The following is a 23,160-nucleotide window of genomic DNA, read 5'->3' as shown; positions in this document are numbered from 1 at the left end:
AAATATTGTGACAAAATTTAACAGAATGAGAATAATAAAAGAAATATATAATAACACAATTTAATTAGTAAGAATGCATAATAATGACAATAGTTATATAAGACTGAACATATTCACATTATCAAACAACATATTTTCTTTGTCATTCTCACATAATTACATTGTCCGCACAATAGATCAAACAACATATTCATATTTTCTTTGTCATTCTCACATAATTACATTGTACTTACATTGTAAGTACAATATATATATATATATATATATATATATATATATATATATATATATATATATATATATATTGCGGTTTGAACCGATTGGAAACCGCAAATCGCACCGCATAATTTAACAAAATTTCAAACAGCAAACCGCACCATATTAGTTCTAACCGTGTTATGCGGTGCGGTGCTAAGTTTATACCTTTTATCCACACCCCTACTTTCCATCCTAAGGCCACATGCGTGCATGTGGCTGTCCTTTTAACTGATAATTAATTAAGCGTGTAACAAACATATCTTGTTTTTCTTTACATATCCATACGTGCATAGAATCCATTCATATATACTAGAATGAAGAATTGGTTTATAAAAATAAAAAACCTTGATTTATAGATCATGCATATCACAATTAAAATGAGGAGAGCGCGCAGCTAGTTTTCAGAAACAAAAACAAATTAAAGACCAAAATCACCATTTGAAAAAGTTCCATATCCAACACTCTTGAATCTTGATCCTTGTATCAATGATCGATGGATGTCAGCCAGACTAGATCTAGGTCGACATTGCAGGTTGCACCGCTGGCATTGCTTTTTCTAGGGCACCGTGGCTCTGCTGCACCGCCACCGGTTTATCTGTGTTTTTAACACCACCAGTACTGGGTTTCTGAAAAGGGTTCTTCTCAGTGTTAACGTGACCAGCTGCGGTGAAGGTGGGACTATTAGGACCACCACTAGCGGCGGCGGCGTTTTGGGAAAAAGCCTCTTGTTTCCGGAGCTCAGCCAGCCTGATCCTATCTTCTTTCCTTAACGTAGCCATGTCTTTTTCGATGGGATCACTCGTACTGATCTTCTCAACCTTCTCTTCTAACACCGCCTTCGTCTTCTCCATTCCTGACAGCGCCGACGCGGCGATGTTCGCCGCCGTTTCTTTCATGGCCTGCATCTGTTATCCGTTCGTACTTTATGTTATGTTAAATTGTTAATCTTCCTTCAGGTTTATTTGGTTTCTGTGTAAATGGTTGATTGAGGAATGCAGTAAGTACGTGTACAATATATGAGGAGGGTTCGACGATGGAGATGAAGTGACGAGCATACGTTTGACACGTGGGAGCTCTAAACTGACACGTACCTGATGACCTGACACGTGGCAATAATCGTGTAATGTTTTCAGGTGATTGGGTTGTTCGTATTAATCGAAACTTACTCCCTTGAAATATGACGACGTTAGTGGTATCAATTTACTCCGTTGATAATCCACGATGGGCCGGCCCAAACATAATAAACACAACTATGGAAAAGGAAAAACAAGAGATTATATGAATACATAGTTGGTTGACTTGGGTCCGAAATATAGTAAAGTAATTTTCATGATAGTATAAACTTTGAATATTATTTTATTTATCGTTTGAACTCATAGTTAAACCATGGAATAACCTTGATGTGTAGACTCTTATTTATCCGATATGGATGGTAAATTTTATTTTTAACCAATTATAGCTAGTAATATATGTATAGATGTGTATCTATAATATGAGTGTATTTGTATTTTTTTTTTTTTTTGACTTTTCACTTGTTAAAATTTATGTTTTGTAAAAGAAAAAATTATATAAAACATAAAAATTAAATTTTTCACTATATTATCTTTAATTCATCTGGATTATAAGGTTGTCATGAATATTGAGTACAACTAGCAAATTGATTTATGTATGATATATGGAATTCAACGGACATTTCTAGTTCCTAATATGTGGTGCTGTTTTTTTTTCACATTTATATAAATGCCCACACCTATCAAGCATATTCTACTGTTTTTTTTATTTAATTTAACAAATGCAATTATTGATTTATATTTTACATTGATACTACAGATAAAGAGTTGGAAAAATAATTTATATTATAAAATAATCAAATAATGTGTCAAATTATAATGCCTAATCTTAAAAGGGTCATGGTATCTACTTTTCATGACCAACAAAATTCATTTGATTTAAATCTATCAAGTATCACCATACCACATACTACCTTAAGTTTTAGTGATTACTTGTTGCACTTTAAGCTATTTTTACAAGGAAAAAAAAAGTAAATTTCAACCAAATTTATATCCATTTTGCACAAATTTCCATCTCAACGACTTGTACGTTCATTTTGTTAAACATAAAAAGTTTATGAACTAATAGTTATATTCGGTTTACAGTACCACTTATGTAAAGCATTATCCTTCATCCTTGCATTATTTATGTTGACTCGGTCAACTCTCGTACTCTTGAATAGGATCAATAGGAGATTGATCCACATCCAATCTCGTAAGAACTTCTGGGACCCCACTTGTGTCTCTTAATATCTGAACAAACACAAACTCCGCTATAAAAACCTTTTAAATGTAAAATAACAATAACAATATATAAGTATATATGTGCAAACAACTTACTAGGATCTCTTCATCAAGATAAGAAATCATAAACATCCTCTGAAAAGCCCCATCTGAATCATTCATTCATTCAGAGTTAAGAAAAGAAAAAGAATTAATAGGGAATAAGGATGAAGAAAACTGACTTAGGGGAAGTCTTAATCCACTAGAAACAGCATCCTTAATTGGAGATGGAAGTTGTTGCATGGTGTTAAGTGCTTGAGTTAAAGCCCCTTTTAGTTGTTCTGGAATTGTCCCTTCATCAACTGTTGGAGTTTCAAGGACTCCTTCTGTATATTCTTCTTTTATCCTAAGTGGCCCTTCAACTGTTAACTTTGTGCTTATAATAAACTTGTTTTCTATCTGCAGTGCATATTCATATTCATAAATCATATATTATATATAAGATAACAATTTACAATAATATATTTTGTTACCGCATTCAGAAATTTCATGTTTGCAGTAATCTTGGCATATCCATCCTTAATCACCACATCCATCTTACTCATATTTGCTATTGAAGTAGGAAATCTCCTACATTACATATATGATGAGAAAAAAAAAAAAAATTTAACTTAAAAGAATATAGAAACATAATTAGAGTTAACTAATAATTAATAAACAGTTGGTTACTCGGATAATAATCTGGCAGCAAATAATCCAGGGCTTCCATATCCAATCCACTCAAAGTTCCATCTGCCTTCAAAAAATGGTGACCTGATAATAAAAAAGTAATTTATACAATTTGGAGGATTTTTGAAAGTAATAAATGTTTATTAAAAGTAATTATGATTACGTTGTTGGACGTGGTGTTGGATTAAGGCGCTCAAGACCAACAATTCTCTCATTCACATCGATTTTTTGCATATCTGATGTCTTTCCACCAATTAATGCCTCAAATCCTCCAGCATCTTTGAACTAGAATAGAAAGTTCAAATATTTGTAGAAAGAAAGCTTCAATCCAATTGTTGGCTAGGGTTTTTAACTTTTTATGATATTGTTCTACACTACTGTTATCTACTTTAATCAATCAAGTTCGATTCTAGAGCATAACAATGGGAGCTTTTTCAAGCCAAAAAGCTATTGGAGGAGCTTTTTTCAAGACATTTTGCTAATTAGAGAAACAAAAGATTGGTAATCAAATGGAAAAAGCTCTCTTATTGTGGAGGATACAGAGAGCCTTTTCAGGAAAAAGTTCTTATATAACACAAACAGTGAGGATGAAAAGCATCTATTCTGCAATTGGGAGATAGATGGAAATAAAAGAATTAACTACTTATTATTATGATAGTGTATGATTTTGATGAGAACTAAAGTAGATTTGCTCTTAGTACCAGATAAGTGATCTTCACAATTATGCATAACTCGATTAGATAGTAATTCTACTTATCAAGGCAAAATCAAACCAACTAGCTTTATCTAGAGACTACAACCACCAAAAAATCATGAAAATTGTAAAAATCAAGCATTTGTACCATACATTTATCAGGTCCAATTCTCGAAATTAAATAAACCAATAGAAGAAGGTTGCTAAAAACTGACAGCGAGTAGTAACGATTCTTTGGCAGAAAGTCTCTCCATTTCCTTAGCGTAAGTAGCAGAAGCTCCCTGAACCGTGGTCTGCTGCACCATTGCTCTGCAAACTTCAAATTTCTTACGATTTCTTTTGAGATTTCTATTGGGGAACTTGGCATAGTTTACAGGCAAAACAATTACAGAAGAATAAGACAGGGTGGAAGATGATAAAGCAGAAACCGAAGGAACAATGGATTGAATCGAACAACAAGCCATTGATTTCAAATTAGAATACAGAAATAAACCCTAATTTCGGGTTATTGAACAGATTGAAGAAATGGGAGAGGGTTGAATCTAGGATGAGAATGGAGAACAGCATATGCTAACAGAAAGGTTCAATTGAACATCAACGAATAGAGAAAAATGTACCGAGTACTACCGGCTATAAAGTACCAACCAATGTCCTACCATGCTTGCTCAAGAAATGTCCTACCACAAATCGGATGACCCGAAGTTCAACCCAAATAAATAAGTACATGACTTAGTTTTGGTAAGACTTTGATTTAGGTTTATGGTATAACATGTTTAATTGAGATTGGAATGAATATGCAAATATATTATATATAATAGATAAAACTCTAAAATTGGTCCATGTAGTATTCAAAAAATTGTGAATATGATCCAAAAAGTTTCAAACACCTAACAGGCTTCAATAATCACAGAAGTAAAGCCCCACCATGGAAGAACCGAAGATTCGGTACCCTATGCTATCCATAAGCAACTATGCATCTTAGGCTATAAAGATGAAGGTCTTTATGCAAGCTCAAGAAGTGATGGGATGCTATGGAGACAAAGAATCCCCAAAACCCGATTGGCGTGAAGAAAGACAAGATGGCACTCGTCATCATCTATCATGGAATTCCAGAAGACATGTTGTTGTCAATTGCGGTGTAACACCCCGTTTATAAAATAAATAAATAAATGTATAGAAGCCCTAAAATGAATAATAATTGAGTGAGACGATAGTTTTGAGGAGTTAAAAGTCATAATTATAAAGTCCGGGGTTGTTTGGTAGGTTTTGGACTTAAAATGAAATGAATTTATGGAAGCGGGGGCTAAGAAGTAAATTTTGGACTTCTTTTGAAGAGGTTTTAAATGGTTGGGGGTTAAAGGGTAACTTATGGATTTATTTTGTAAGAAAAGAGGGAGGGAGGGGCCGATTAGGGTATTATGGAAACTTGTTTAATATATTGGGTATTTAAAGGTTTAGTAACCCTAACCCTAAGAGAAAAACCCTCCAGCCGTCACCCCTTATACCTCCCGTGTTCAGCCGCCAACCCACCCTATCTCTTCTAGTTGCAGCCGCACCTCACGACTCCTCCATCACCGATCATTGTTCCTCGCTTGTGAAGTCGGAGGGCCACCGAGATATTGCCGCTGCCACCGGTATAGCCGGGAACGCCAACTAAAGGGTCGTGGAACCCCTTCAGCCGCCGCCAAGGACCACCGAACCCTCTCCGTCCTTCTCTCTATCTTCCTCTCGCCGACAGTCGCACGTTGCTGAGAAGGAACCGTCGTGTTAGGCGATTGGGCACCGGATGGGGGAAACTATCGTCGAGTCAGGATCGTAGCACCACCATGAGCGTCGCTGTTGCATCCATTCCGTGACCATCGAAGTGCCACCACCGCTACCGGCTTCTAGAAGCGCTAAGCATAGTTGGGAAGCCGTCGAGATTGAGAAGAAAGTCCTGTCAGTTGTGGTGCGAATCGGGAAGCGATGTTGCAATGTTGCTGCCGCCTCCTCGGAGGTTTCGTCATCGCCAACCGCCACCAGGAGGGTGGCTGGATCCACTGGCAAACAAGAAAGTGTATGGATGTTTACTTCTGTTGAAGGGTGTGTTGTGTGGGTAGTTTATTCGGCAGGAAAAAGTCACCGTTACCACCGTGAGGTGGTGGCTGCCGCCTTGTACCACCGCCGGCCACCACTAGGGTGGTTGTGTGTGTGTGCGTGTTAGTTAGTTAGTGTGTGTGGATAAAACATTGTAATTGTAATTTCCAAAAGATTAATGAAATGAAATGGAAAACCACCACCCTAGGGTGGTGGCCGCCGCCGTGAGCTGCCATCGACCACCACTACCCGAGGTGGTAGTGGGTGGTGCCCCGCTAGCAAACCCTAATGGGCTTAGATATTGGTTTTGGGCCTATTGGGCCATGTTTGGGTGGAAAACCCTAATTATGAGTATTTGGGCCTTAGACTAATTGGGCCACTTGTGGGCCATTGGGATTGGATTGTGAATTAAGCCCAAACTATTCCATGTCATTTAGTTAGTAGATTAAAGGACTTAATGGATTAAGTCCTTAATGAGCAAATTGAGAAAATACTAATATTTGAGAGATTATCAGCACGCACACGACAATTATTTAATAAGTGAATATTAAATAATAATCATTGGCAGAAATTAATCTAAGCAATAATGGACTTAATGGATTAAGTCCTTAATGGATTAACTCCCTAGTGTGTTAAGTCCTTAGTGGGTTAAGTAAGAAACACTTAACCCTAGTTATCATTTGATGTGAAACCCTAATTTCACTTAGGCTTTGTGTTGGGCCATCCCAGAATAATCAAATGGACTAGAGTAATTAGTTGGGCTTTAGGGTAAGGCCCATATGAAGGATTGGGCCCAATTTGGAAAATTGGGCCATAGATGGGCCATAGTTGGGGTCTAGATGGTTGTATGATATTGGGCCCTAGAATGATACATGTTGGACTGGACTGATCAGTTGGGCCTTAAGGGAAGTCCATGTAGAGGTTTGGGCCCAATTTGGAAAATTGGGCCATATGTTGGGCTTTGATCCCTAGTTGACTTTGGGCCTATGGATTGGGCCTTGGGCTTGGGTAATCCAAGCTATGGGTAATGTAGTAATTATCCAGAGCATGTATTTATAGTTATGTGTTAGAACCCAATTATTAATTGGGTGTTATTTGGTGTTGACAGTTCGGGAATCTGTCAGCCAGCAGCTGGGGTGGAGTCTGCGGGACTACAGCAGTGTGGAATTGTGTCTACGGGACTTCAGCAGTGTGAGGTGAGTTTCCTTCCAGTAGGAACGGGTCTACGGCCACAATGCTGGCCCGTTTAATTAGCAGTACTTCCGGACTCCAGTCTGATGCAGTAGTTCAGTATATTTGGTGTGTTTGTGATACATACATGGTATGAGTTATGTGTTCCGGACTATGGTCCGATGCAGTATGCAGTATATGTGTTTATATTATATGTTATGATTATGTTATGCTATGTTCAGTTAGTTCCGGACTTCGGTCCGATGCAGTAGTTAGAGTGCTTGATGTCTTTGTGATTCAAGCATGTTTTGAGTTATGTGTTCCGGACTCTATTCCGATGCAGTATGCAGTATATGTAGTCATGCTAGTTGATATGTTTATGCTATGTTATGTTCAGTCAGTTCCGGACTTCGGTCCGATGCAGGGGACAAGGTCCCAATCAGTTCCAGACTTCGGTCCGATGCAGTTAGTTCCAGACTTCGGTCCGATGCAGAGGGTAAGGCCCTGGTTAGTTCCGGACTTTGGTCCGATGCAGAGGGCAAGGCCCTGGTTAGTTCCGGACTCCGGTTCGATGCAGTTTCCGGACTTCGGTCCGATGCAGAGGGCAAGGCCTTGGTTAGTTTCCGGACTTCGGTCCGATGCAGTGGGCAAGGCCCAGTAGACGTTTTATATGTTCTTGTATGGTATGTGGTAGTTTAGGGGAGCTCACTAAGCTTCGTGCTTACAGTTTTCAGTTTTGGTTTCAGGTACTCAGTTTTCAAAAGATGAGCTCGGGAAGATTGCAGTGCACACACCATTTGTTCAGCCTGGGATGTTTATACTTTGATATATTTGACAGCTGTTAACATATTTTGAGATACATTCTTTATGATTCTTATATGACGTTTGATGGATATGGTTTTATTACTAATTTAAAACGAAATTTTCAGACTATATTTTTGGGATGTTACATGCGGAGAAGCAAATAGCGAAGGATGCATGGGAAACATTGAAGGTTATGTACATGGGTGCAGACAGGGTAAAGACTGCTAAAGTCCAAACTCTAAAGACGGAATTTGAAATCCTGAACATGAAGGAAACAGAAACTATAGATGATTTTTCCATGAAGATAAATGACATAGTGGGGAACATCCAGGCCTTGGGAGAAACCATGGACGAGCCATATGTTGTGAAAAAACTGCTTCGTGCCATACCAGGTAAGTTTTTGCAAATTGCCTCGACAATTAAGCAGTTTGCGGATCTTGAAACAATGAAAGTTGAGCATGTTATTGGGAGATTGAAAGCTCATGAAGAAAGGGTGCATAGTCAGACCAAAACCGACGATAGAAATTTATTACTTACTCACCAAGAATGGCTCGACAGATCAAAGAAACAAGTTGAAGAAGGATAAGAGTTGTTACTAACCCATCAGGAGTGGCTTGAGCGTAGCCGTGGTAGAGGTCGTGGAAGAGGTGGCAACCACAACCGGGGAGGCCGTTAGGGAGGTGGTACTTCCCAAGAACGAGGAGGAGGTCGTGGTTCATTCCATAATCGTGATAAAAGCAAGATCCAATGCTATAACTGCCAATAATACGGTCACTATGCTACCGAGTGCAAAAATCCACGGCGAGAAAGAAATCAAGAGGCTAACAAAAATCAAGAAGCTAACCTAGCACAAGCAAATGACAATGATGAGCCGGCATTACTACTGGCAGTAAAGAACACAAGCAAATCATGTGAGGAGGTGTTCTTAAATGTGGAAAAAGTAACTCCAAAGTTAAGATCTCTTAGTGACGACTTCAATAGGTCCAACATGTGGTACTTGGACAACGGGGCAAACAACCATATGACGGGCGAGAAAGAGAAGTTTCTTGAGCTTGACACTAATGTCCGAGGACACGTAAAATTTGGGGATGGTTCGAAGGTGTGTATAGAAGGTAAAGGTTCGATCTTATTTCAATGCAAAAATGGTGAACAACGATTGCTACAAGCGGTGTACTACATCACGAGCTTATGTAGTGTAACGCCCGCAAATCCGGGCTAGTCAAATTAGAGACAATAAGCATCAAAAATGAGTTTTTGATGGAAGATTATTTAGAAGGATTAATCTTAACCAAGTTGTAGTATATGTTACAAGGGTTCAGTACATATAAAGATCGCCGAAATCCGAGTTATAACGAAGAAGTTATGACCCGTCGAAGTTTTTCGGCAAAACCGGCATGGCACTGGGAGACGTAAATAGTGAATTTATGATAGAGGACTTTTTAGTATTAGTAATCTAAAAAAAGTCGTAGAATAGAGCATCCATAAAACGAACGCCCAAATTTGACTTCGTATGAGGAAGTTATGAATTTTCCAACATTTGGCATAGCAGTGCACGACCCGAAACTTGAATTTTAGTTCGAGCCTAAGCGACCTAAATGAGAGTTGAAGATCTCATTAATAGGAACTCAACGGTAAAAAGACAGACGAAAACGGAGTCTATGTGTAGAAGTTATGAATTTTACGCGGACATTTAACAGTATAATCTCCTCTTACTGTTAAATTTAAGATCGGTCTAGAATTAGCCGACGGAGTCTAAATGAAAGTTTTAGATCTTGTTTTTACCTACGCGCAGATATAAAGAATGTCGAGAGTAGAGCTCGTATGTTAAAGATATGGACGAAACTTGGTCCCTACTCTTCGAGCACACTAAATTCGATACAATTTTGTAAATTTGAGATAGAATAAGAATTAGCTGACGGCGTCTAAATGAAAGTTGTAATACTCGTAAATATCAACACGTGGATATAAAGAACATCAAAAATAGAGTTCGTATGAACGAGTACATATTATAATAGCATATTTATGTATTAAAATAAAGTATAAATCATATATACGTACACACACACACACACACACACACATATATATATATATATATATATATATATATATATATATATATATATATATATATATATACAAATGTGTATATCATTAGAAAGGTATCGGCGATGCGGTTATTATAAGACTAGTGTTGAGTACTTTCGACATTTATTTAGTACAAATATCGTTAAATCTATTTAAAATAGTACTATGAAGGGATGTTTAGTCGTTTATATAACTATAAGGTCATTAAGTAATTATAGAGGGTAGTTTTTGTAAATTTAATTACTATAAATAAAAGGCTTGGGCTCTCATATTTCTTGCACCATTCTCTTGATTCAAGAGTCTTTCTCTTTTTATCCCCTGAGCATTTCGGTCCCTCATGATTCGACTTCTCTTTCTTTAGTTTTAGTATAGTAAGGTGAGCGCTGAAGCGTTGCGAGAATTTTTCTTAGAAAGATTCAGCGATGAATTTCTGCCCTTGCAGAGCCCGACTCCTAGCTAAAACCCCCTTATAAGTAAGTTATGCTTACCCTATTTTAATATAGCTTATATTTAAAATTAGTATTGTTATTATGAACTTATAATAAATATTTGAGCTATTATTATAGAAGTGTCGTTATAATATCTTTTTAACTACTCGCGATACCAGGAATCTTGTTTAAAGGACCGCATAGGGTTGTTGGATTTCAGAAGTGCTATATGCCAATATGGTCCTGCCCTCCGGTGTTTTATGTTTGGCCCCTGCCTGTACATAGTAGTTGGAAAGTATTGTTTAAACGCTTATATAATAATAATAATAAGACTAATAATTATTCACAGTAAATATTAGACTAAAATCTAGTGGTAATAATACTAGGTTTCGTCGAAGGAAATTATTTTAAAGTAAACGAAGCGTTGTCCAAGTACCGAGTCATCACCTTATCAAGTGAGTGCATGGTCCCTTTCATCTTACACATAGATATGAAGTATTTTATATAAACTACGTGCTATGTGTGCATATTATCTGTATAATTGCTATCGATGCTAAATGAACGATTTTATACACGTTTTATATGATTTAAACTGTATATGTATTTATATATACATAATATGTTGGGTAAAACATGGGTAGATGAAATATGAGTTGGATGATGAGTTGAGATGTGATATAGACCATGAGGTAAGGGTGAGATGTGGACGATGTGAGAAGCCTTATTCCCAAATGTTGGCCCCGTCATCTAGCAGAGTATGGATGACAACCACAGACTATTCTAGACAGTCTAGTGGAACACTAGCAGGCTCGCAATCTGTAGGTGTTGTGAACGATGTGTTCACCCGGTGTACTCTAAACCTTGGCGATCATGCAGACTTGATGCCTAAACCCTGGTGACTATGCAGACTTAGTGCCTAAACCTTGGCGATCATGTAGACTTGATGCCTAAACCCTAGTGACTATGCAAACTTAGTGCCTAAACCTTGGCGATCATGTAGACTTGATGCCTAAACCCTGGTGACCATGCAAACTTGGTGCCTAATCCCTGGCGACTATGCAGACTTAGTGCCTATTGTGTAAATCGTGGCAACGATGGACTTCGTGCCGATTCCTTATCCTTAGGAATAAATGAACGAGGAATAGCTGATTATTAGGGTATATCCTTAAGAGTAAAGAAGATAACGGGGATGGGTAATTGGGTTGATTGTTTGATGTTTAAACATAATAATTATATTATTGTGGTTTGAAAACCCTATCTACTCACCAGGTTTCCCAACCTGACACACTCGGTTTATTTATATCACAGGTGTTGATATGAAGTCACATTACACTGAGAGATTAAAGAGATATAAATCACTAGTGATAATGAATGTAAGTTCTGTTTATGCTTATGTTTCTGTATTGACGATGACATCCCAAATGTTTTAAAATGAATAAAAATACTTTCTTCGGAAATACTTTGATAACGTATTTATCATGTTTTACTGGGAACAAATTCCGTAGCATTTTTTTATTAAAAGAGGTACTCTGATTTTTTATAAAGTATAAACAAAATCGGTCTTTTCTGGCCGTGAAAATGGGGATGTCACATGTAGCAATATCATAAGTATGGGACAACTCGTAGAGGATGGAGATGAAGTGTTGATGCGTGTCTTTTTCTGTGGATTCATGACAGGAACGGGAAATTACTTATGAAGGTAAAACGCTCTCAAAATCGCTTGTACAAAAATTATCTTGAATGAATATGGACATGTATGCTTGTTAGCAAATTTAGATGAGCCATCATGGCTATGGCATGCATGGCTTAGTCACGTGAATTTTCCTACTATAAAACCAATGACAAACAAAGAAATTCAGAGACACTATGGTGATTACCCGTAACAACCCCGGGGGCAGTGGTACTAATGATGAGGAGATCCGCATGATAATTGTTGAGGAGGTGGCCATAGCTATCAGGGAGGCCATACCAGAGATGTTCGGGTCTATTAAGACCACACTTATTAAGAATTTTGATGAGCGATATGATGTTGTCACAAAGGATGTTATTGCCGCAACCCTAGCTGTTGCGAGGCCATAAGGGGGTGACTCATCGTTGTTTTGGGAGTTCAGCAAAACGAAGCCACCAAAGATTGACAGGACCCAGGACTCAATTTCTACCATAAGATGGATCTCCGATATTGAGGGGTGTTTCTATATGTGTTCATGCTCGGAGCACTTGAGAGTTCGGTTTGCACTGAACCAGCTTCGCTTGGGAGCGAAGGACTGGTGGAAGTTCGTAACGACTGATTTCACTTTGGAAGATCATGTTGTAGTGACTTGGGCGAGGTTTACCCAGTTGTTCAAAGATGAGTATTGTTAGGTGCATTTCATGCACCCATTTTGTAGCTTTATTTCATAAAAGTGCATTGCATATAGGCTTAAACTCATGCATTTTGCATGTTTTTCTGGATTTTTCATGAGGCTATTTCATTCACATACTTTTGTGATATTTTAGGGACTTTTTGAGGTAGGATCTTGCTTGAGGAGGTAAATAAGAGATGTGGACGAAATTTCAGGACTTGCGGTGCATCGAGGATGAATATATTGAAGAATTGAAGATTTTGGCCATTCAAGGATTTACATGGACGTGAAAATGTAAGTCATGAGTTTACGGGGGCCGCGAATTTGAATCTACAAAGGAAGTTTCAGTGTTATACTTTTTGCGTTTACGCGGACCGTGTAAACGAAAATGTTAAGTTACGCGGGCCGTGTAAACGTAAACGTGGGTTTTAAAGTAGTTTTCCATCTTTCTTAAAAGAGGGACCGATTTCATAATTTGGGGGTCGATTTTGGAGCAGAGAAGACGATTTTCTTGAATATTTTGGATTTGATTACCACGCATGATCTCGAAATGGGGGCGGTGGTCTTCGCCTTAAAAATTTGGAGGAACTACCTATATGGTACCAAGTGCACCATCTTTACAGACCACAAGAGCCTCCAGCACATTCTAAATCAAAAGGAATAAACATGAGGCAACGGATATGGTTTGAGTTGTTAAATGATTATGAGTGTCAAATCAAATACCATCTAGGCAAGGCTAACATGGTAGCCGATGCCCTGAGCTGAAAGGAGCATTCAAGTCGTTATGTGAAGACACTGTCGATCACCATCCAATCTCATCTAGCCTCACAAATCAAGGAAGCCCAATTGGACCCATTAAAGCCAGAGAATATCACTAGCAAATCACTATGTGGAATGGAGAAGGAGCTTGAAGTCAAATACGACGGAACTCACTACTTCATGAATAGAATATGGGTTCCCGAAATTGGGGGACTCGGAGAGATAGTCATGCATGAAGCCCACAATACGCGTATTCTATTCATCCGGGGTCAGATAAGATATATTTGGATATCAAGCAACAATATTGGTGGCCTAATATGAAGGCAGAGATAGCCACTTTCGTGGGCAAGTGTCTTACTTGCGCCAATGTGAAAGTGGAATACCAAAAGCCCTCGGGACTATTGCAACAACCAGTGATACCTGAGTGGAAATGATAAAGGATTACTATGGACTTTGTGACCAAATTTCCAAGGACAGCAGACGGATTGGATGCTATCTGGGTAATCGTCGATAGATTAACAAAATCTGCTCATTTCCTGCCAATAAAAGAATCCTACAAGATGGAAAGGCTGACCCGAATCTACATCAAGGAGGTTGTGAGACTCCACGGAGTGCTAGTATCTATTATCTCAGATCGAGATAGAAGATTCACTTCTAGATTATGGCAATCTCTTCAGAAGGCAATGAGAACTCGGCTAGACATGAGCACTGCCTACCACCCACAGACGGATGGTCAGAGTGAGCGCACCATCCAGATACTCGAGGATATGTTTCGAGTTTGCGTGATTGACTTCGGTAAGTCTTGGGATACCCACTTGCCTTTGATCGAATTCTCCTATAACAACAGTTATCACACAAGCATCAAGGTTGCTCCCTTCGAGGCACTCTATGGTCGAAAATGCAGATCGCCCCTATGTTGGGCCGAGGTGGGTGACACTCAACTAGAAAAAGGGCAATCGCCAGCCAGTGCTCTTACAGGACCTGAAATCATCCATGAGACAAGCGAAAAGATATTCCAAATCAAATCTCGACTTCGAGCATCGCGAGACCGATAAAAGAGTTATGCTGACAGGCGACGAAAGCCATTGGAATTTCAAGTCGGGGATCGCGTGTTGTTAAAAGTTTCTCCTTGGAAGGGAATGATTCACTTTGGGAAACGAGGAAAATTAAACCCGCGATACATTGGACCGTTTGAGATTCTTGCCCGAATTGGTCCAGTGGCTTATAAGTTGTAGCTACCTGTCGAGCTCAGTAACGTACACCCAGTGTTCCACGTATCAAATCTGAAAAAAAATGTCTTTTAGATGAAACCCTTGTCGCTCCTTTGGAAGAGATTGAAATAAACGAGAATCTCATGTTCATCGAAGAACCAATCAAGATTATGGATGGGGAGGTGAAGCGTACAAACCAAAGTCGCATCCCGATTGTGAAGGTTCGATGGAGCGCAAAACGTGGACCGGAATTCACGTGGGAACATGAAGACCAGATGAAGCAGAAGTACCCTCACTTATTCTTTCCTTCACAAACCTAGTTTTCAAAAGAATTCCAGGACAAAATTCCCTCTAACGGGGGGATGATGTCACAACTAACATTTTAGCTAGGAAATTTTATTCCTGTGTAACCATTCAACCATTGTAAAACATATACTCTAAGTAAATATCACTTAGTGCTCATTTAAATGCATCTCTCATGTTCAACAAAGAGTCTGAAAACCCTAAGAATCCTGGTTTAAGTCTAGTATGGTCTAGGATTTTCTTGTTGGGCCAAATGGACCAATAAGTGTCCAAGTGGACCAATATGGGCCTAGAAACCCTTATTGGGCTCTAAATGGTCCCACATTCATAAAATTTAACCTTTTGGTCCATATGGGCCTAAAATGGACTAGTTTACCTCTCTTGGGCCTTGTTGGGTCGTAAATGATTTAAATCACCCTAATGGACTTTTATTGGGCCAAGAACCACCCTAAAGGCCCAATGGGCCGAAAATTTTCTCTATGGACTTCATAATTTCGAACCAAAGAAAGAATTGGGCAAAACTAATTCATCCTCCTTCCTCCTATCCCAAATCTCGGCCCATTTATAAAAAAAAATAAAATAAAATAAGAGGATTAACTAGCATTAGAGACATCATTATTGTATAATGGACTTCCATGTAATTTACCCACTAAATAACCCAGACATCTCATGCATCCAAGTATCCATCACATCCTCACCTCTCTCTCCCCTCTGTTCTTCTACTTACGACCAAGAGCAAGAAAACACACACACATATATCTTCAAAAATTTCCTTCAAACTCTCTCAAGCACTCAAGAACATCCTCTCTCTTCCATAAAACATTTCGAGATTTCTAAGTGCTTCAAGAGGATCCTTCACAAAAAAACATAAATCCTTGGTAAGTCACTACACCTCTAAGTTATACAACTTCATTCTTATGTTAGATCACTCCTCCTAAACAAATACTTGTAGCCATACTCTTAGAAGCTCCCTAGGTTCGAAAATCACTCAAGAAGGCTTGCTAAAGGTCAAGATTTCTCCATTTCTTCTTCAAAACCGAGAACAACAAGCAAAGGTGAGTTCATACCCCCCTTGTTTTCAGTTTTACATGATTTTTGGGGGATAATGCAAGTAAAATGTGTAGATCTATGTGTTATATGTATGTCTTGTGTGATTTCTTAGTTCATTTTGTAAAAATATGTTAGATCTTAACAAATCACAACTTCTTAAGTAACATTGAGTTAAGATCCATGAACTAAGACACCTTATACATCATATTATCAAGTTAAAAGTGGCATATGTTTAAGACATAAAAAATTAAGGCAAAAACTTTGTTAAGGGTCAAAATTGTCAAGAAAACAAAAGATAAGGGTAAAAAGCGACATTTATGTTTTTTTTAAGGATCAAACAGGTTCTACTTGTATAAAATGGATTTTTATGATAAGCATGCTTTCCAAAGGGGCAAATATGTAAATTTTAGCTTAATAGGCCAAACTTTTAGGCCTCATGGTTTTGGGCCCAAAATTGCGAAAAAGGGGAAAGTTTTGGGACTAAAAATGTTATTTGATCAAAATTTGAGTCATAAATGTAAATAAACCAAATTTAGGGGTGAAAATAACATTTATTTCCAAATTGGACCAAAAATGTAACTTTTATTAAACTTGGGCCGAAACTGTAAATTTTTACAAACAAGGGGCTAAAAATGCACTTTTCTGCAAAACTGGGCCTTAAATGTCAATATATATATATATATATATATATATATATATATATATATATATATATATATATATATATATATATATATTTGGACTAAAACCGTGAATTTCTAGACATTAGGGACAAAATTACAAATTTTTACAAATTATGGACTAAAGTGTCATTTTAACAAAACTTTGGGCCTTAATTGAAAATTTGAGGCTTTTGACCAAAAATGTTGTCTTATGAAAAAAGTGACTTTTTATAATAAATTTGGTAAGCCATGAGCTAAAATAAACAACGAAACAATAGCGAACGGACGAAATGCATTGATAATAGTTTTATTGGGCCCATTCAAGTGTATATTGAGCCCAATATTTTTCAATGACATGTTTATTGGGCCTTGTGACCCATTTACATGTTAATTTGGGCCTGAGATATGGGTCACATTTTGTTGGGCCTTGGTGGTCCACTCTATTAGGACCAAATTACCCACTTACATGTTATTGGGCCTCTGTGACCCATTTACATGCTAACTGGGCTTGGACTGAAATTCACATGCTTAGTAGATCGTAACTATACCCTTACATAACTATTGAACTTCGTATACTTATATATGTACCTTTGGGTTTGATAACCAACCACATACACGTAAACATTAAACATAGTACGAAAGGTTAAGAATCTAGTGAGACGTGTCGGTTGGCACCTTGAGTGTACAATCGTAGCTTGTAGTTATAATCAAAGTCTCATGGAGAGAAGGCGAGAGTTTGTGTATAGATCTATACGGGGTGACCCCCTACACCTTAGCTGTTCGCTACAGCTAGACTAGGTCAGTCTAGGGCGACAAAACCTTGAGCAAATATCGGCATTTGGAAAAATGCCAAGACAGACAACCTAGTCATTATCATGTATGGTTATAACGACTCATATTGAGATTCAATACCAAATTTAACATTTCGAAGATTAACCCTTCAATTGTGTCAATATAAAATAACTTATTTAACGATACAAGAACCTCAACATTATTATAAATCAGAAAATATCGGATTTCTGGGGAGATATTCATATACAATTGTCACTTCTTTACAATACATAGAAATCTAAACTACATCCATATATGTTACAACTATGAAATTCACACATGCATTTATACTTGATTTTCATATCATTTTCAGACATTTTACAGAAAATATCGGATTTTCTAGGTTTTTACGAAAGATATATACAAATACTTTTACTCAAACATACTTATGAACTCACCAACATTATATATGTTGACCGTTTTCAAAATAAATTGTATTCTCATGTAATCGTTAAGCAGGAAGATTTTCAAGTATGTATGAATTTATTTTGTGTAACATCACTCATTGTACATTTAATACTTTGAATTTATGTAATTTATAACAATGTACTTGATGTGAACAATGTTGGTTGTTATATGTAATGTTGGTGGTGAATGTGTTATGTTTCATGTATATTCATTGTGATGATAATTCAATTATTAGTCACACGAGCTCCCGGACGTTTCCACCGTCTGGTTCGGGGGTGTGACAGGGTCTTTATGATAAAAACAAAAGATGAAGCATTCAGTGCTTTCAAAAACTTTCGAATACTCGTTGAAAATGAAGCATGCGAAAAAATCAAGGTCTTTAGAACTGATCGTGGTGGGGAATTTCTCTCGAATCAATTCACAACTTACTATGACGAGACGGGTCTAAATTGTCACTTCACATCACCATACTCCCCACAACAAAACGGTGTCGTGGAGAAAAGAAATCGTACAGTGATTGAGATGGCGATAAGTATTTTGAAGAGCATGCATGTACCTGGAAATTTATACGGTATCGTGGAGAGAAGAAATCTTATTGTGATTGAGATGTTTTGTGTTTTGAACAACTTATAAACGTTATTTTGAGAAATGTGAAACTGTGTTTTGTGAGATTTTAAAAATGAAAATTTTATTTGAAAATTTAGAGTGTTACAAGTTGGTATCAGAGCCTTGGTTTGAGGGATTCGGATGTACCCTCGGGTATGTATGGACTCAAACTGAGGATTTGAGAAAAAAATTATAAAAAGAAATGATTTTCTAAAACAAGTAAGAGCTTTCAAGGGAAAATGAGATGAAGCAGTGTGTACAGTCAGCCAGAACCCGAACGGTGATTTCCCAGAATACCATTACTTATTTATATTATAAGATGAGATACTTATGAGATATTAGAGCTGCATGCTAGATGATAGGCTAAGTATTTTAGGATTTAGAGCTAGAGTTGCCTAATTCATGATGCCTTATCCTAGGGAGATGTTATTGTTTGATATTATCTGCTATTTGCTCTATGTATGTGCTGAGTAGAGGTACATAGCAGGAATCTTTAAGAGATAGCTTTGAGTCGAGGAGTAATCTAAGAGAGATACCTAGATGTGCATTGATGAATCTACTGAGAGAGTAGTTTGATATCCGTGAGGGATAGAGTACTTGTGAATTATGATCCTAGGAGGAGGACTTGGGGCGACTACAGGTTGGTGTGGAATGTAGTATTGGGTCCATACTACTGAAAGCACCGGATTTGTATGCGACCCAAGTAAGAATCTTAGGATACTAAGGAGCATGTAGGGGTGGGTAATGGAGTTTGCACTTGATCCAGTCTCTGATGATTTTTGTGTTTGTGTTTCAGAGACACTATGATGATTACCCGCAACAACCCCGGGGGCAATGGTACTAGTGACGAGGAGATCCACAGGATCATTGTTGAGGAGGTAGTCGTAGCTATCAGGGAGGCCATACCAGAGATGTTCGGGTCTATTAAGACCACACTGATTAAGACTTTTGATGAGTGATATGATGCTGTCACAAAGGTTGTTGTTGCCGCAGCCCTAGCTGCTGCGAGGCCATAGGGGGTGACTCGTCGTTGTTTCGGGAGTTCAGCAACACGAAGCCACCAGAGTTTAACGGGACCCAGGACTCAATTTCTACCATGAGATGGATCTCCGATATTGAGGGGTATTTCTATATGTGTTCATGCCCGGAGCACTTGAGAGTTCGGTTTGCACTGAACCAGCTTCGCTTGGGAGCGAAGGACTGGTGGAAGTTCGTAACGGCTGATTTCACTTTGGAAGATCATGTTGTAGTGACTTGGGCGAGGTTTACCCAGTTGTTCAAAGATGAGTATTGTTAGGTGCATTTCATGCACCCATTTTGTAGCTTTATTTCATAAAAGTGCATTGCATATAGGCTTAAACTCATGCGTTTTGCATGTTTTTCGGGATTTTTCATGAGGCTATTTCATTCACACACTTTTGTGATATTTTAGGGACTTTTTAAGGTAGGATCTTGCTTGAGGAGGTAAATAAGAGATGTGGACGAAATTTCAGGACTTGCGGTGCATCGAGGATGAATATATTGAAGAATTGAAGATTTTGGCCATTCAAGGATTTACATGGACGTGAAAATGTAAGTCATGAGTTTACGAGGGCCGCGAATTTGAATCTACAAAGGAAGTTTCAGTGTTATACTTTTTGCGTTTACGCGGACCGTGTAAACGAAAATGTTAAGTTACGCGGGCCGTGTAAACGTAAACGTGGGTTTTAAAGCAGTTTTTCATCTTTCTTAAAAGGGGGACCGATTTCATAATTTGGGGGTCGATTTTTGGAGCAGAGAAGACGATTTTGGATTTGATTAACACTTGGTAACATTTGATTTCATTTTGTAATAACTTTAATTTCATTTTTTAGATTTGTGATCTTGGTCAAGTCATGAGTGGCTAGAGCCCTAGTTTCTCCAACTTCATGTCTTGGCTTTTTAGTTGTGATTTCAATCATGTGATTTGATGTTTGCTTCCAATTCCTACCTAGTGAATTTGATTTTGTTTTAGTTGAATGCTTGATTCTAATTGTGATTCTTATTGGCCATTTGAACTAGGGTTAGGTCATTCAACTTATCTAATTACAAAATCTGTAATTGTTTTGTGAATTGGACTAAGTAACAAACACTAAATTGACTTCCATTGAATGAATTTACTGTAAATCTTATTCACATACTCTTACGCTCCTGATCGTTGAGTACGAGACCTACTTGCTTACGTACGAGGTGATTATTCTCACTATACTTACCTGAGTGGTAATACTGTGTGACCGGAGGGTCTTATCTGAGTTATTGACTGGAGGGTCTTATGTGCTTATATTGAGTTATGTGATATCATGCATTTTGTCTTTGTGATTTATGTTGTATATTATCATGTGCATTATTGAGTTAGAACCGAAGGGTCCATACCGAGTTGTGAGACCGGAGGGTCCTCACTGAGTATCGGACTAAAGGGTCCAACCCGAGTTGTGAGATCGGAGGGTCTTCATTGAGACACATGACCGGAGGGTCCTTATCAAGATATAGCCATGAGAGGCTAATTATTTGTGTGTGGTATTTTGGGAAACTCACTAAACTTCGTACTTACAGTGTTGTGTGAAATGTGTTTCAGGTACCTCTCAAGATCGCGGGAAGGCGACGACATGATTGTACACACCAGCATGAGATTATCTTTTGAGGATTCTGGGATATTGCCAAACATTTCGTTGTCTTGTGTTTTGAACAACTTATAAATGTTATTATGAGAAATGTGAAACTGTGTTTTGTGAGGTTTTAAAAATGAAAATTTTATTTGAAAATTTAGAGTGTTATAGGGGTATACATTCATTGCCAATAGAGGCAGAAATGGGTGGTTCAGGGTGTTGGTTTTGCTCTAGAATCCTTGTCTGTTGCCACCTTTACTTCTCTTTTCCCTTATCCCCTCTGATCATCTCGATGGTTGTTTGTTCATCTAAGGAATAATTTAAAAACTCACACGCACACACAAATCGGTACCTGATCCTTCATCTGGTGTTTGAGATCAAGTTTAGGCGCATTTTCAGATAAGAAATCGATTCGGGTCAAGTTTAGGTTTGGGTTTCATAGTAGAAACAATTCAAGTGGTGGTGAAGGGCAGTTCATCAGATCCGAAAAAATGATTTTTGGATTCATGAACGTGATGTTCTTGTTCTTAAACTTAGAAAAAAAAAACGAGTGTTTTTGAGATTCGTATTCATATTTGTGTGTGTGTGTGTGTGAGAGAGAGAGAGAGAGAGAGAGAGAGAGAGAGAGAGAAAGGTGAGACCCTTTCCTATTATATATATATATATATATATATATATATATATATATATATATATATATATATATATATATATATATATATATATATATATATATAATCCATGGGGTATTGAAATGATAAAAATGCTCTTCACTTAATAGTAAAAAGCTGACGGGGTGAGACATAAGGACCAAACATCAAAAGTTTTGAAACCACAAAGACCATGTGAGGTTTTTTAAACTTAGGAACTAAACTTCAGATTTTATAAAACCACACCATTTATGAAATTTTGTCTATATATTATAATCTTTTCATCTTTATTCAAATTCTGTTTGTGAGACTTTCTTAAGCTATTTGTTAAATCAAAACCAATAGTTCTCAAATCAACCTAATACTTAATTAAGCATATATAAAGAACATGTATTAATATTGGTCTTCAATTATAGGGGAAAATATGAATTTTAATATATTTTGTTTTTGTGCTTTAAAAAAAAGAAAACCTAAGTTATAATTTGTAATATATTGTTAAAGACCAATACCATAATGACACTTTTCTTGATGGTTGGGCTACGTTCATGAGTCATGACTGTGGATCAAAACATTTATTTATTTTTTTCTTTTTCTTTTTTCATAATTTTGTTTAATTATATAAGTGATCCTGTCAACTCAAGAATTGCAAAAGTTTCCCTATAATCAAATACATCTTTAGATTTGACATCGAATTATATCGATCAGCATTTATCAGTAAAATCTTGTATGTTCATTTAATTAATTTTTAATTAATATATTCGTAACTAATCATCATTACTCTGTTATTTCGCATTTCATTTATTCCGGGTTGGAACTTCTACTGTTTTTATTACCGTGATGAGTTGTTTAAAATTTGAATAAGCAGATGCGTGCGTTCTCGTCAGTTCTTGAGTTGTTAGGGTTTTTCCATCATCTCTTCGAGTGATTCTTTTTACTAATCGCCACATTATATTGTACTGATCACCAATTCTCGTTCTGATATACTTCTTCGTAAGTTCATCGATTATACAATAACGATTTGCTATAATCAATGTAATTTGTAGGCAATTAATTGTCACTGTTTTTGTGTTTCAACTAAGATCGATCGCGATTGATCATTCGTTGTTTACATTAATTCTTGTTGTTGCATTAATCTATAATCATTTCAATTCTTTCTTCCGTTGTATACAGTGTGGTGATTGAGAGGAAAGAACG

The 23,160-nt window shown here is 37.4% G+C and overlaps 2 protein-coding genes and 1 long non-coding RNA gene across 3 annotated transcripts; 1 reads left to right on the top strand and 2 right to left on the bottom strand.

Moving 5' to 3' along the window:
- Positions 1-584: 584 nt before the first annotated feature.
- On the bottom strand, positions 585-1,263 carry LOC111902563 (protein LE25). Its single transcript, XM_023898391.1, has one exon. It carries the CDS (start codon positions 1,161-1,163, stop codon positions 774-776), a length of 390 nt encoding a protein of 129 aa, XP_023754159.1. The 5' UTR covers positions 1,164-1,263; the 3' UTR covers positions 585-773.
- Positions 1,264-2,295: 1,032 nt separating this feature from the next.
- LOC111902556 (probable plastid-lipid-associated protein 13, chloroplastic) lies at positions 2,296-4,637 on the bottom strand. The gene is made up of 7 exons (XM_023898381.3): positions 4,170-4,637; positions 3,424-3,545; positions 3,261-3,344; positions 3,065-3,161; positions 2,774-2,990; positions 2,649-2,701; positions 2,296-2,561 (listed from the first exon to the last, which is right to left on the bottom strand). The coding sequence occupies exons 1-7, from the start codon at positions 4,416-4,418 to the stop codon at positions 2,469-2,471; spliced, it is 915 nt and encodes a 304-aa protein (XP_023754149.1). The 5' UTR covers positions 4,419-4,637; the 3' UTR covers positions 2,296-2,468.
- An 808-nt stretch (positions 4,638-5,445) lies between these two features.
- On the top strand, positions 5,446-8,135 carry LOC122195527 (uncharacterized). Its single transcript, XR_006185795.2, has 3 exons — positions 5,446-6,010; positions 7,139-7,226; positions 7,947-8,135. It is a non-coding gene; the product is annotated as an uncharacterized LOC122195527 (long non-coding RNA).
- Positions 8,136-23,160: the final 15,025 nt, after the last annotated feature.

The sequence above is a fragment of the Lactuca sativa genome, chromosome 8 (genome assembly GCF_002870075.4).
Source record: "Lactuca sativa cultivar Salinas chromosome 8, Lsat_Salinas_v11, whole genome shotgun sequence".
Lineage (NCBI taxonomy): Eukaryota > Viridiplantae > Streptophyta > Magnoliopsida > Asterales > Asteraceae > Lactuca > Lactuca sativa.
Note: the sequence above shows the minus strand (reverse complement) of the source record. Positions and strands in the feature narration are given on the sequence as shown.